The sequence below is a fragment of the Mus musculus genome, chromosome 13 (assembly GCF_000001635.26).
Source record: "Mus musculus strain C57BL/6J chromosome 13, GRCm38.p6 C57BL/6J".
Classification (NCBI taxonomy): Eukaryota; Metazoa; Chordata; class Mammalia; order Rodentia; family Muridae; genus Mus; species Mus musculus.
In genome coordinates, this window is record NC_000079.6 from 36,524,430 (window position 1) to 36,538,147 (window position 13,718).

General features: G+C 46.4%; 1 protein-coding gene across 10 annotated transcripts in view; it reads left to right on the forward strand.

Annotated features, from left to right (window-relative positions):
* Fars2 (phenylalanine-tRNA synthetase 2 (mitochondrial)) overlaps nucleotides 1-13,166 on the forward strand; it is a 420,168-nt gene extending 407,002 nt beyond the window's left edge. For 8 of the 10 annotated variants that reach the window (XR_003950479.1, XM_011244345.3, XM_006516769.4 and 5 more), the window contains one exon: nucleotides 12,872-13,164. Coding sequence is in view for 9 of the 10 variants with exons in the window: in XM_011244345.3 (XP_011242647.1) it covers nucleotides 12,872-13,010 (139 nt within the window). In the remaining variant the exon portion in view is untranslated. Of the gene's footprint in view, nucleotides 1-12,871 lie in introns of all 10 variants that reach the window. The other 2 variants (NM_024274.3, NM_001039189.2) reach the window with 1 other exon arrangement.
* The last annotated feature ends 552 nt before the right edge of the window (nucleotides 13,167-13,718 follow it).

The following is a 13,718-nucleotide window of genomic DNA, read 5'->3' on the forward strand; positions in this document are numbered from 1 at the left end:
CTCTTTCTCCACATTCTTGCCAGCATCTGCTGTTACCTGAGTGTTTGATCTTAGCCATTCTGACTGGTGTAAGGTGGAATCTCAAGGTTGTTTTGATTTGCATTTCCCTGATGACTAAGGATGTTGAACATTTCTTTAGGTGTTTCCCAGCCCTTCGAGTTTCCTCAGTTGAGAATTCTCTGTTTAGCTCTGTTCCCCATTTTTAAATACGGTTATTTTATTCACTGGAATCTAACTTCTTGAGTTCTTTGTATATATTGGATAATAGCCCTCTATCGCATTTAGGATTGGTAAAGATCTTTTCCCAATCTGTTGGTTGCCTTTTTGTCTTATTGACAATGTCCTTTGCCTTACAGAAGCTTTGCAATTTTATGAGGTCCCATTTGTCAGTTCTTGATTTTAGAGCATAAGGTATTGGTGTTCTGTTTAATAAATTTTCCCCTGTGCCCATGTTCTCAAGGCTCCAAGTTTTGTTGTGGGAACAGCCTTATGAAAGCTGCAGGTACTTTGAAATAGAGATACCATTGAGACATTGGCCACTAACTAATGTCAAATACCATCCTGTGCAGGGTAAGAGCATTTGCAGGCACCTGGACTCCTTATCTGTGACCTAATACTTGAGTGGATTTTAAGCCTGTGTGAGCCTGGCTTTCTTCTGAGGTGAAAGCCTGATAAGTATTTCAGTGAAGGCCCTGGGATCTGACCAGGGAAAGAGGCCACCCCTAGCAAGAGGGCAGGCATGAGTGAGGTCCTCATGTCACCAACATTAGAGCAGCTTTACTGTCCACCATGCTAATGAACTGTTAGTTTAGAGTTCACAGGTTGTTAGAGTGTCATGTGGCAGAGATCGGGAGTTCAATTGAAAACAGACACACACACCACTAACCTAGGACACCTGGGCGCAGTGGTGCATGGATAGACCTGGTGTGATGGGCAGAAAGAAGTCTCTCCTCGAGGACACTTAACAGGAGGAAGTAACAGATCTGGGCAGGACTCTGTCACTCAGAAGATGAGAAATTAGAATTTGCTTTTTTATTTCTTTATTTTTCTCACGTCCCAAGGCCCTTATCTGTGGCTTGACCATGCCTGTCACCCCTGTTTCTCACACCTCATTGGCTCCCATCCTCCTTCAGGTCTCAGCTCTGACACTCCCACAGGGAACCTTCTCTGACCTTTAAGTTAATGGGCCTTTTATGTAGCCTCATAGCACCATGTACGTCTCCTCTGTAACCTTTAAGATAGTTGTAATTTACATTTTTTCATAATCCTTTGATTAGTACCTATCTCCTGCACTAAGCTGGAAGCTCCACAAGAGCTTGCTCATGTCTAGCTTGTAGTATCCCACTCTTAGCTTCTCAGCGCTTTTCAGAATACATGGTACAGAGTGGATCAGGTGAACACTATTCATTTTCAGAATGAGTCCAGTAATAAATTAGATGAATCGATGAATATATTCCTGACCCTGCAAACAGTGATGTTACCTATGACACAGACCATCCTTCCCTGTAAGATCTCTTTCCTCTTTGACCCCTGATGACCCTTATGCACCCTAGGCAGGATCATTATGTCTTTTTTCTGCTGGTCACGAGTTAAGGGGTATAACCAACTGCCATGGAAGAAAGGGACTAGACTAAACCCCATGGCCTGGAAAGAGAACAAATCACAGGACACATTTGTCAGCTCCATATGAGGGGAACAGTCTCTTAGGTCACACTGGGGAAGCCTTGGGTAGACTGACCTAGAAGCAATCACACTTTGTAGGAAGAATACAGGCATGGGTCAGAAGAGCTCTCAGGTCTGTCATCTTTGCTCCTTTGAGTTCATAAAGTGTGTCACTTGTGCAGTGACACTTAATGAAGCCATCCATGACTGCATCATTCCAACCTAGAATAGCATAGCTGATGCTCACCCTGACTAAAAATTATCCCTGTTTTGTCCCCTTCCCCTTGATCTCTGACTTTTGACTGTGAAGAAATGGCTCTATAGGTTAGATCTAGAGTCTCTCCCCAACCCCCTTTTTTTTGTTGTTATCGTTGTTTTTTTAAAATATTGTCATTGGAAAGTCTATAAACCTTTCTTTACTAATGTGTGATTCTTTCAAATGTGATCCTGACTCTTAAAATATTTATCAGTCACTGAGGATATAAAAACTATACATGGCATTCTACTCTGAATAGTGGAGTTGAGGAATGTCTATAGTATGCTCAAATGGTTAACATGGGGTGGAGCTGAACAGATCACAGTACTGCAATCCTTCAGTCAGCTCTGACGCTAACTGCCTGCTGGCCTCTGTGTGCAGTGAGGCTGCCCATAACAAGGGCCTTTCTTTGGTTTAGTTCCTTTTCACCTGGTCTTTTCCCAGCAGGGAAAGCATGGTGCCAGGGGCTTCAGGCATCTGGTCACACTACCAATGTATTAAGACTAAGAACCATTAAGGCCTGCTTCCAGGGAGTGGCTGATGACATGGTTGTGTGCTAAGAAATGAGTATTCAGATGGTTTGTTATCATACAAACATTATACAGTCTAATCGGATAAATAAAGGTGGGTATGCTCGTCACTGTGTGATAGACTCCTGGGAGTATGATCATGTATGTGGTCTGTCTGTCACTGACCACAATGTCATTATGCAGTGGCATCCCTCTTTCTAATGCTTTGGGAGATTTTACCACTACCATTAAAGCAGGCAGACTGGCCACTGCATGAATATTCATGTATTGATCAAGCAATTCATTTACATGTCTGTATCTCCCACAGTGCAGACCTCAGCCCATGATAAATAGTTGCTGATCAACCAGCAGCACAGAATAAACAATTGCTGATCAGTGGGAGCTGGAACTGTAGCACCTCACCTGCCACCTGACTTGGTGACCATTGTCAGCACAGTCAAGAAGCAGCCATGTTACCACACACAGTTAGAGCTAGCTAGCTCTGGTGACTTGAATTTGGCAGATATAGGCCAGGGAGGAAATTAAAATCACCTCCAAATCTTCCACACAGTTGAAAATAAGCCATTTCCTCACCTTTATTAGAAGGGTAAGGAGATTGCTTGGAAGATGGTAGAACAATTGGAAAAGAAGTTCAAGGAGGAGAAACCCCTGCTGTGTTATGAAAGGAGGATTTTAAAAGCCATCTCCATAAGATGGGGCACCCGGGCTTCTCTGTCTGGAATCCCAGAGACACTCCATTGAGCAGGGCAGAACTCAGAGTGGACCAGCACTGACATCCAGAACTATTCTCTTCTGTTTGGGTTTTGGTTTAAGTATAATGTGAATTCCTATTCTAGGCTTATTTCAGGCACCACCCCTTAAATTTTCCTTTTTATTGTGGTAGAATGTACATGACATTCTCTATTTCTGCCATTCTTGAGTGTACATGTCAGTGGCATTGAGCACATGCACACTGTGTGACCATCACCTCTATCCATATCTAGAACGTGGTCGTCTCCCCAGCCTGAAACTCTGTGCCTCCTACCCCCACTCACCTGCCCATGCTCACCTGTACCCGCACATCTGTCCAGCCACTGGCAGTGCTGTGCCTCTGCTGTCTGTACATTTGGGTCCTAGGCACTCTACATAGCAGAGTCATACAGTGCTGGCCTTTTGCTTATGGTTTGTCTCACTGAATGCTGTGTCCTAGGTGTGCATCCACGCTGTCACATATATCATGTGTGATCACCTGGGCCTTCTTTATAGGCTCTGTCACACTGCCTGTGCATACCTTAAGATCAGTTGTTAACAGTAAGCCTGAAATGTCTGAAACAATTACCCTGGTTTGTCTTTCTTTCTCAGTCAGTCTTTTAAAACCTCTAGAGTCTGTATCTATATTGTAGAATAAGAACCTGTATCAGATTAGAAACTGGCCCCAGAGCCTAGCTGAGAAGCAGTAGTAAGAGAGACCATTAAAAGACTTCTGAAAGTAGTTATTTTCAGTCTTACTCAGATAAAGATCCAGAACTCAGCCCCACCCTGCAGGAGGCCTGGACTCCACCTCCCTCCCTATGCCTGCTTGGCAGAAGCCACTGCTCAAGAGTACCAGAAGTTATGGGGAGAGTTAGGAAAAAAATCCCAAAAAAACTGGGGGTGCTTTGAACTTCCCAGAGGACTTGGCAGGTGTTTGATGTTCAAAAGCACTTCTTGCCTGTAAAATTTGTCTCTGCGGAGCTCTTAAGTTACCGACTGAGGCTGACCAGTGAGTGGACCGGTGGGGGTGGCCCAGCTTGGTTCCTTTCCCAGCTGCTGGTCCTGCCTCTATCACGGCCTGCATGGGAGTTGTCTTTCTCCAGGCAGAAACTGTCAGAGGAACCATCTGGTCCAGTTTCTTATGACTGACTCGTAGGAACAGCAATCCCTCTGGGAGCTAGGAAGCTTGGCAGTGGCGGGGAGACACTTATCTGTGGCTAGCTCCTCGTCTAGCTGACAACTACAGAAACGCACAGCTCTGAAGGGCCTCCAGGGAACACTAGGGCAAGAAGACAAAGTGTTCTGAAACTCAGGCGGCAGGCCTCTTTGCTATTGTTACAGTTTGATATAAAATGTCTTCCAGAGCTTCATGTGTTGAAGGCTTAGTTGCCAGCCTTTTGGGGAACTGTATCCTAAGGGCTCTGACCTAATCAGTAATCTTTTGATATATTTATATTATGACACTATTAGAAGGTGATGTAAGCCAAGAGATTGGCCATGTAGTTCTGCTACATCTTGCCCTGGGCCCTTCCTCTAACTCCTGTCTCTACTTCCTGTCTGCCATAACATAAGCCTCCGTCTGTCCAATGCACAAAACCAAGTAACCATGGACCAAACCCTCTGAAACCATGAACCAAACAATTTTTTTCTCCCATTATGTCTGTCTGGTGTTTGGTCATGGCTGTGCAAAAGTGACCGATACAGCTGTGGGAGGGGTGGCATGAGGATGGCACCAAAGGCCTTAGTATCTGATGGATGACTGACTGGAGACCCACTGGACAGAGGGTGACTCTTTGATCTTCCAAGCAATAACTTGCGCTGGTGAAGCTAGCCTGATGCTCTCCATTCTTCTAGTATCCCCTCACAGCATTACGTCAGTATCACCTCATGCCCGCCTCAGCCCTTCCATTTCATTCTTTGCAGATGTTAGATTCCTCCAGAATCTCCCTTCCCCCTGTTTAGTCTTGGGATATTAGAGCCAGAAAAAAAGTTAAAGCTCACTTAGCCCACCTCTCACTGCTAAGGAAAATGAGACCACACAAGGTGACTCACCCAATCTTGCCTGTCACTGCCCTGGCTCAAGAGCCTGGGCTCCACCTCCCACCCAGCAAATCTTATTACCAGAATTTCTTCTTTATTTTTTCTCTGTGATTGTTTATAGCAGGAAATGCAGTAGTCTGGTTTACTTAGTGTCTGGATCGCTTATTCAGACCAGGCCCAAGTCTGTGCTTCATGCTTTGTCAGAAATAGCTCTGGCTATCCTCAGACCAGTGTCAGATTCCAGATTCATTAAAGAGGTTAAACATTGACTGGCTAGGATTGTGTGTGCAACGGAGGAGTAGGACCCACTCCTGTTAGCTTAACTTCCAGCAGTTTTAGTTATATGATGTCGACTATAATCCAAAATGTTAAAATTCCAGGAGTAGTATAAAGTTTTGTGCTATGTCGCCCATGGTCTGTTCAGCATCTCTATGCTATGTACACTGCCCACCCATCCATCATCTAGCTGTTCTCTCACATATCAGATCAGCTGTGTGATATAAGTTCTTGAGTCAAATAGACTTTAATTTAATAAAGGCCCAAAGCTCAAGAGCACCAACAGTGGAAATTTTTTGTTACATAGTTGCAACTGCAATTGTTCCATTTTACTATTTTTATCCTTTTATTAAAAAATATTTTAATTGATTCTTTGATCATATTATGCACCCCAGCCCTACACATCTCCCTATCCCTTAATATCTACCCTCCCTTAATATCTACCCTTTGCTCTTGAATTCCCCTGCCCCCAATAAAAAACACAAACAAACAAAAAACATCGAAAAACATCTCATCATGCAAGTTGTAGTAGTATGCCACAGTGTGTCTCACAATATATCCCTCTGTCCACACACCTTCACTTGCTGATGTTCATCACAATGAATCATTTGGTCTGGTTCGAGATCTCTGTTTCTGTGACACCATCACTATTGGCTCCTCCTTGGGACTCCTCCCAGTTCTCCTGTTGTTGCCCTTCGTCATGGAGATCCTGCAGCTTTAGAAAAGCAGGAATGGCCCATTCACGTATCTCAACCATTTGCAAGTGATATAGATTTTGGGGTGGGCCAATTCAGAGCTCTGGATATGGGCCTGGTGGCAGCTGTGCCAGTCAGTGAGCCACCGGGGTGAGTTCTCTAGCACTGTTCTGGCCAGGCCACCCAATGCCACCATTGGCAGGAGGCAGGGTCATTTCTTCTGCTCTCATGGTCTCCGGCCAGCTCACCAGCACTCATGCCTCCAGAGACAACTCCACTGTGCTGCCCAGTCATAGCAGGAGGGGCTGTGGGGAGCACTTTTCCAAGTGCTGTAGCCTGCAAGGGGCTGGGCCAACTCTCCTACTCTCACACCCCCTGAGCTGGCTCACCCTTGACTTCACCATCAGGGCCAGCTCTCCAGAGCACTACAGCCAGTGAGGGGGCAGAGCTAGTTCTCCTCTGGGCCAGCTCTCAGTATTGCTCATAGGAAGGGGGAGGGACCCATGCCACCTCTTGACAGGTGAGTTGTAGAACCAGCTCTCCTACACTCTCTCCTAGGGTCAGTTCTCCTGTCTGCCTTCAGTAGTGAGGGGGTGGAAGGCATCTTCCCCCATCCAAGACCACTTCATAGCAGAGAAGTGATAGGGTCAGCTCTCCCTCACTGATACCCTCCAGCAATTAACCCACACCCCATCCGGGACAGCTCACTGGGACAAGCTCTTCCATCTGCCTCAGATGGTGAGGGGTGAGGGTTGGGGGGGGGTTCGCCTCTCATGTACTTAAACTTTAAATTTAAATCAAATTTCATCACAGGTACCCCAGTCATACTTTAGAAAAATGTATCTATAGTGTTTGTTGCTATTGCTGGTACTGGGCAGTCACTGTGGTCTTGGAATGTGTCCCCACCACTGAGTAGATAATCCACTCTTGATGGGCAGGCTCTGAAATAATTGCTGTATAGTGTGTCCATCTAGTCCTCAGAGATAGAAGAAGGAAATGGAGGTCTTGCTTCATAGGCAAGAACTCCAAGGCACAAGAGGTCATGCAGGGGCCCTAGATCTCACAGCAAAGAGAACGGGAATTGGAACCAGCTTTCTCTCAACTACAAAGTCAGGTGCTTCTCCATTCTCCCACAGCCTGGCAGCTCTCGGTCCTGTCCTTGGAAGTAACATCGAGCTGTCTCCCTCCCTCCCTCGTCTTGCCGCCCGTGCTTCTTGTCTGGCTTCCACGAGCTTCTGGATACATTGAATGAACTTGCTTTCTCCACTGAGCAGAAGAGTGATAACATGGGGCATCGGGCTGAACCTTTGTCTCTGACAAGCAGGAACTAGTTGACTACAAAGCCAAGGATCCAGCTTTCTCACTCTGTCAGTGGAACTCTTCTGGACAGCATCTTTCTGCACTGAGTAATCTCTGTGTGGATGGATAGGCAGTGTCTGCAGTGCCCACTGGTCATGCCTCGTCTATTCTGGGAGGTGTCAGGCATACCATCCAAGAACACAGAGTAGCTGCTCTGTCACAGATGGAAAAGCAGACTATTGTGGATGCTGTAGGAGATAGGTTTGGGCTGCATGTGAGGAAGGGTTTTATTTCAAGTTCAGAGCTAGTTTGGTTGCCACGGTGAACCCAGTGGTTGTATAATAGAAGTCTTCCCTCCCTCACCAAGACTCTGACCCATTGTTCCTTCTTTCCAGGCGGCTCCATAGCCCTGTACCCCTTCAGAAAATACCCCCCATACTTTGAGCTGGGGGGAGCACTAGTTAATCTTCAAGTAGTTCTGATGATGGTTCACTTTATTACTCTTTCTATTTTGTTTTAAGATATTTATTGCTCAGCTTTTTCACATTAAGACTGACACAAATATGAATATTTACAGGATGCAGTAAAATATTTTGAGCTATGTGTAATGATACAGTAATCAAGGTGCTTGGCATATCCGTCACCTCAGACATTCGTCATCTCTTTGTTTTGAGAACATTTAAAGTCCTCTTGTAGATAATGTAAAATATTCAAAACAGGGTCACTAGCCAGGGTCATCTGCTTTGCCACAGATCACTAGAGCCTGCTCCTTTCACCTTCCATAACTTTGTTGATCTTTCATCCCCACCCCAGCCTCTGGCAGCCCCCGCCCCTATTTTTTTTGTGAGACCAGCTTCTTTAGGCCCCACAAATAAGAGAGAGCACACACTGTGTCCCTTCTGTAATTGTCTTACTCCACTGAGCATAGCATCCTCGGGACCACCCATGCTGCTGCGATGACACCATCGCACCTTTTTAAAGACTGAGTAGTATTCCATTGAGTAAGTGTTCTTGATTTCTTCTTCCATTCACCCCCTGCCGGATGCTTGTGGTAATCTCATATCTTGGCTTTATGAATACTGTGCCAATAAGCATGGGGTCCAGGTCCTCTCAACACCTGTTAAAACCTCCTTTGGATGCATACCCTGAAGGGGATTGCTAAACCCTTTTAGGCATAAGCTTGACAGTCCTTTCACTGATCCAGACTTGACTGTTCTCAATCCCACGCAGCTTTCTCTTTGGTCTAAAGTTAGGAGTCTCGGAGGAGGAGGCACTAAAACAGAATCCCCCTCTGCTGGCTTGTCCCGCTGGCCTGCCTCCTCTCCCCATAGTTCACATGGGATTGCCCATCCTGGTTCTCAGTTTCTGCCTGAGCATCCGGACTTGGGTGGGAGGTGGAATTGGGTAAGCCTTGACGTTCAGAGTGGAGCAGGGAACAGGACCAAGGTGAAAGCAAGTCATGTGTTTTGTTTCCCCTAGTTGGACCCTGAAAGGGGGTGGGGGTGATGTCAGGCTGGTTGGGAGAAGCACAAGATGTTGTGGTATTGGCACAGCAGACCATCCTGAATCACTCAGGAGCAGACAAGGATGGTCACGTATGGCTGCCTGTGTCCAGTGTCTACAGGCAGAATGACCCAGATTTCTTTTTTGGTTTCTTCAGTGTCCAACTCTGTAACTAGACGAATAGCACCATGCCAGTGCACATGGTATCTCCCATGTGCTGACGAGGAGACCCTTAGATATCCCTGTCGCCTGCAGAGTGGCACAGCTGGCTTTACCGCCAAGTGGCTGCCAGCCCTCTTACTGCCAACTGGCCCACTGCTGGATGACAGATTCTCTGTGCTCCTTTCTGTCAAGCTCAGTGCCTGCAAGATGCTTTTTGTTGAATGACTGACTAACGAAGTCTATAAACGAATAGTCCCGGTTGAAAACACTGTAAGGTACTTATTAAAATCTCTGTTTTTTTTAAAAAAAAAAAAGGCAAAATGCCAAGTTCTAGCCAGCAACCACACATTGTACAATCAGCCAGTATTACAAGGCAATGGAAATTGGTTTTTTTTTTTTTTTCATTCTTTTCCACCTTGTCAGCAAAGGGATTTGACCTCCTTAACTGAACAATAGATAATCTTGTTTATTTTTCTCACAAGTAGAAACTGTGGAGTACATGAAAGTGAACTTTGATTTGCCTATGAAGCTCCAGATTATACAGCCGACTCGACTCATCCCAAACGCTGGGCCCTATGGGTTGGACAGAAAGCCATGGCAACCGCCTGCCGCCCAGACCCAGTACTGCACCAGTAGGGAAGACCTCTGTCAGTGCATTCCTTGTCTATGTGTCCTGGTCATCCGGGTCATCCCTGTGTCCTCTCTAAGTCAGACAAGCTTATTCTGTGTCTTGCTTAGTCATTTTAAAACTATATTGCTGCTTAGAGGAAGTTAGATGTGTTCGCTTTCTGTCACTATGAGAAATGCCTGAGAAATGAGGAAGTGTTTATTTGGGCCTGTAGTCTAGAGCCTTCAGTCCATGAGCAATTGACTCGTTAGTTTTGAGCCTGTGGAAGCATGTTAGAGTGGGAGCATATGATCAGAGAGACTTATTTACCCTATGCTGGGTTTGAAAAGAGAAAGAAGGAGCTGCGTGCCCCTTATCTGCCCTCTAGGAACCTGTCCCCAGTAAACTTAAGCACCCTGCTACAGCTTACATCTTAAAGGCCCCACTACCTCCCAGTAACCAGGGCCTTTGGTGAGATTCAGGATCCGAGTCATAGGAAGAGCTCAGAGGTGAAGGGGAGGAGGATGCTTGACAGAGCTCTTGAGTGTGGTGGGAAAGACTGTTCTGAAACCACACTCTCTATGCTTCATTTCTATCCTATTGAAATGAAATTCACATAACATGAAATTAGTCATTTTGAAAGTATACAGTTCAGTGCCATAGGGCAGTTCTCTAGTCTGGATGTCTGGATGTTTCAGACAGTGGGACCATGCAGTGTGTGGTATGCAGCTTCTACTACTTTGGTTTTGAAGTTCACCTAGTTTCCACTCATTGGAATTACATTCTCTGCCTATACTAAATCTGTTAATATCCATCCATTTGTTGGTAATGACTGAACATACAGCTTTTAGGAAAATCAATCTCTCTCTCTCTCTCTCTCTCTCTCTCTCTCTCTCTCTCTCTCTCTCTCTCTCTCCCTCTCTGTCCCCTACTGCCCCTCTTTATGGGGGTGGGGCAGGAATTGAACCTGTGGCCTCATACATCATTGGTAAACTCTACCACTGAACTATAGGCCCTGCCCTCTTTTTCCTTTTCGTTCTGACACAGGGGCTCATGCAGTTGCCAGGGCTGGCCTTGAACTTGCTCTGTAGTTCAGTCGCTCATTGACCTTGTGAACCTTTTGCCTTAGCCTCGCCAGCTACCTGAGGGTACAGACATGATCACAAGGCTCAGCAGCAAACTTTTGTCTGACTTTTAGTTTGAGCAGCCGCCGCTTTCCATTCTCTGGGACATAAACCTAGAAATCATTGGATTATGTAGCAACTCTACATTTAGTGGTTTGGAAACCCACTGCACCTTTTCATAGCAACACACACTATTTCATATCCCTGCCGTGTTGCCTGGCCCTAACTCCACTCCTATAACACTGTCCTGCTGTTCGAACTTGGACAAGTCCCTTCTGCCTTCTGAGCTCACAGCTGTATCTTGGGGACAGTCTGCCTAGTGAAGATGTCAGTCAGAGTGAACTTATGTGTCCAGTGAAAGACTGGGGAGCACTAGGGCTAAAAGGCTGCCGTGAAGGGTGTGATGCAGTAAAGAGCTCTGGTCCAAATCCAAAAGTACCCTCCCTTCAGGGAGTCCTAGTCCTTACATGTTTGGCAATTTGCCACAGCTCCATCAGCCCATGGTTTGCAAGGCAAACCAATCTCTGGGGCTAAACAGACCTAGTTCTTCTTATTACTGAAGTCAATTCATGACTTGGGCTAGGGTGGGGAAGTAAGAAAGGATAGAAGGAAAGCATTTTTCTTTCATCTAAAATGGACTGCTGATGCTAAAGAGGAAGGGACATGCTAGCCTTGCTTGAATATGAGCACCTTGGAGGTGACTCCTTCCTGCATCCCTTGCAGATGGGGGCTCTGTGCCTGGCTAAATACAGGCCCTGCAAGGAATAGCAGAGGGCCCTAGAAACTCCCACTTCCCAAATATGAGCTCAAGGTGGGAGGGGCAAAGACAGAAAAGTAAAATGGATAAGCCAGAGTAGGGAAGAAATGGGAAAATACCTGGGAAAAGAGAATAAGGAGACCCAGGCTCCACTCCCCTTGCTCACTTATGTAGCAGATGAGCAGCTCCGTTATTATATGGGTCCCAAACAACTGGAGCAGAGGCTGTCCCTAAAGCTGTTGCCTGTCTGTGGAATATGTTCCTCTAACTCAGCTGTCTTGTCTGGCCTCGGGGGAAGAAGTGGCACCTAACCCTGCAGAGACTTGATATGGCAGGGTCGAGGCAGGGGGGATGCCCAGGGGGACTTCCACTCAGTCAGAGGCTCAGTGGGTGTCAGAGGAGAAGAGACACTCAGGATGAAGGGACAGCAATCGGGATGTAAACTGAATAAATTAAATTGAGGGGGGAGAAATAGTGAATAAATAAGGGGCCTAGAGCCAAGACAGACACTTGTCTTTTTCTGCCTCCATCCAAGTCTGACTTAAAATCAGAAGGTGGGAGGCAAGGAGAGAGCACCCCTGTGAGAACAAACCAAAAACATCAAGAAGACCCAGAAAGCAGAGGCTCTGGACTCTGGTGAACACATGGGGGACTATAAACTCTTCTTGTGAGGGGGTTCCCAGAGGCCTAGCCCATCTGAAACCCACTTGCCCAAGGTTCTGGCATGGCAGAAGGCCTAGCCCTTCCTTGCCTAATTGGAGATGTTGTGGCCTCTCCTAGTCAGGATTGACAGGTAGCAGGAAGAGGGAGTGACACTGGGTCTGACTTGAGCATCTGAAACCTCAAAGCCCATCCCCAGTGGCGCACTTCCTCCAACAAGGGCACACCTCTAATAGTGCCACTCCCTATGAGCCTGTGGGGGCCATTTTCTGTCAGACCACCTCACAGCATGATGGGACCAGCTTCTCCAGTATTCAAGCTACTATGTCTTTAACCTTCACCTTCTCACACACTGGAAAAAGGTGGTCCTTAGTGGCCAGTGATATTTCTGTGGCCATACATGACTGATGCTTGGATCCTGTCCCACTCTTAGCGGGTCTGCTCTTAGCAGCTGCTACCATACCATTATGACGTAGCAACCGCTGTTTAAGAGTAATCCCTACTGCTGTCAGCCAATGTGCAGACATGGTTTCCACTCACCTACTTGCATTTCCTCCTTCCTCAACAGGACACACAGGACCAGCCACTGCTACCGCATTACCTACCGCCACATGGAACGGACACTGTCCCAGAGAGAAGTCGGCAATGTCCACCAGGCTGTGCAGGAGGCCGCCGTGCAGCTGCTGGGTGTGGAGGGCCGTTTCTGATGCAGTGGCAGTCCACAGGCCACAGCCCTCATAGAGCTCCAGGGAGCACCAGGAAGGGGGAAACACATTGTTTGTGAACTGGAGTGTCTGCCCTCACTTGACAGATGGGTCTACTTTAGGACGTCACGAAATAAAGGATCACTTTTCAGAAGCATTGACATAGCATTTGTCTTTTATTTGGGGGAAGGAGAAAGCAGACACTGATATAAGAGTTCCCTGCTATTCGTTTAGAAAGGCTTGGCCCATTGGCTCTCCTTGTGGTTAATTGGTCCCTGGGTTCCATTAAGCACCAGGCATGATTCTTGCCTGACAGGCTCTTCCACCCATGTAATGAGTGAAGCCACAGAGAAGGGTCTCAGAAACTGGATATAGTGCAGGCATGCCTAGTGTGTGTGTATTTTGCTTGGCTATAGGTCACAGATCCTGCATTTTGACAAATTGGAGGTTCGTGGCAACCTGTGTTGAGCAAGCCTGTTGTCCCCACTTTCTTTCGGCTTGAATGATCATTAGTATTTCTTAGCAATGCTTTTCAATTAGGGTAAATCTATGGTTTTCTTTCTTTTCTTTTTTTTTTTTTTTTTAATACCATAAAGCTGTTGGATACCTCGCAGAGGGCAGTAGCCTATGAGCCTAACTTCCATGTGCACTGGGAAACCAAAAGCTGCCTATAACTTCCTTCATGATGAATTCACTTTATCACAGTGCTCT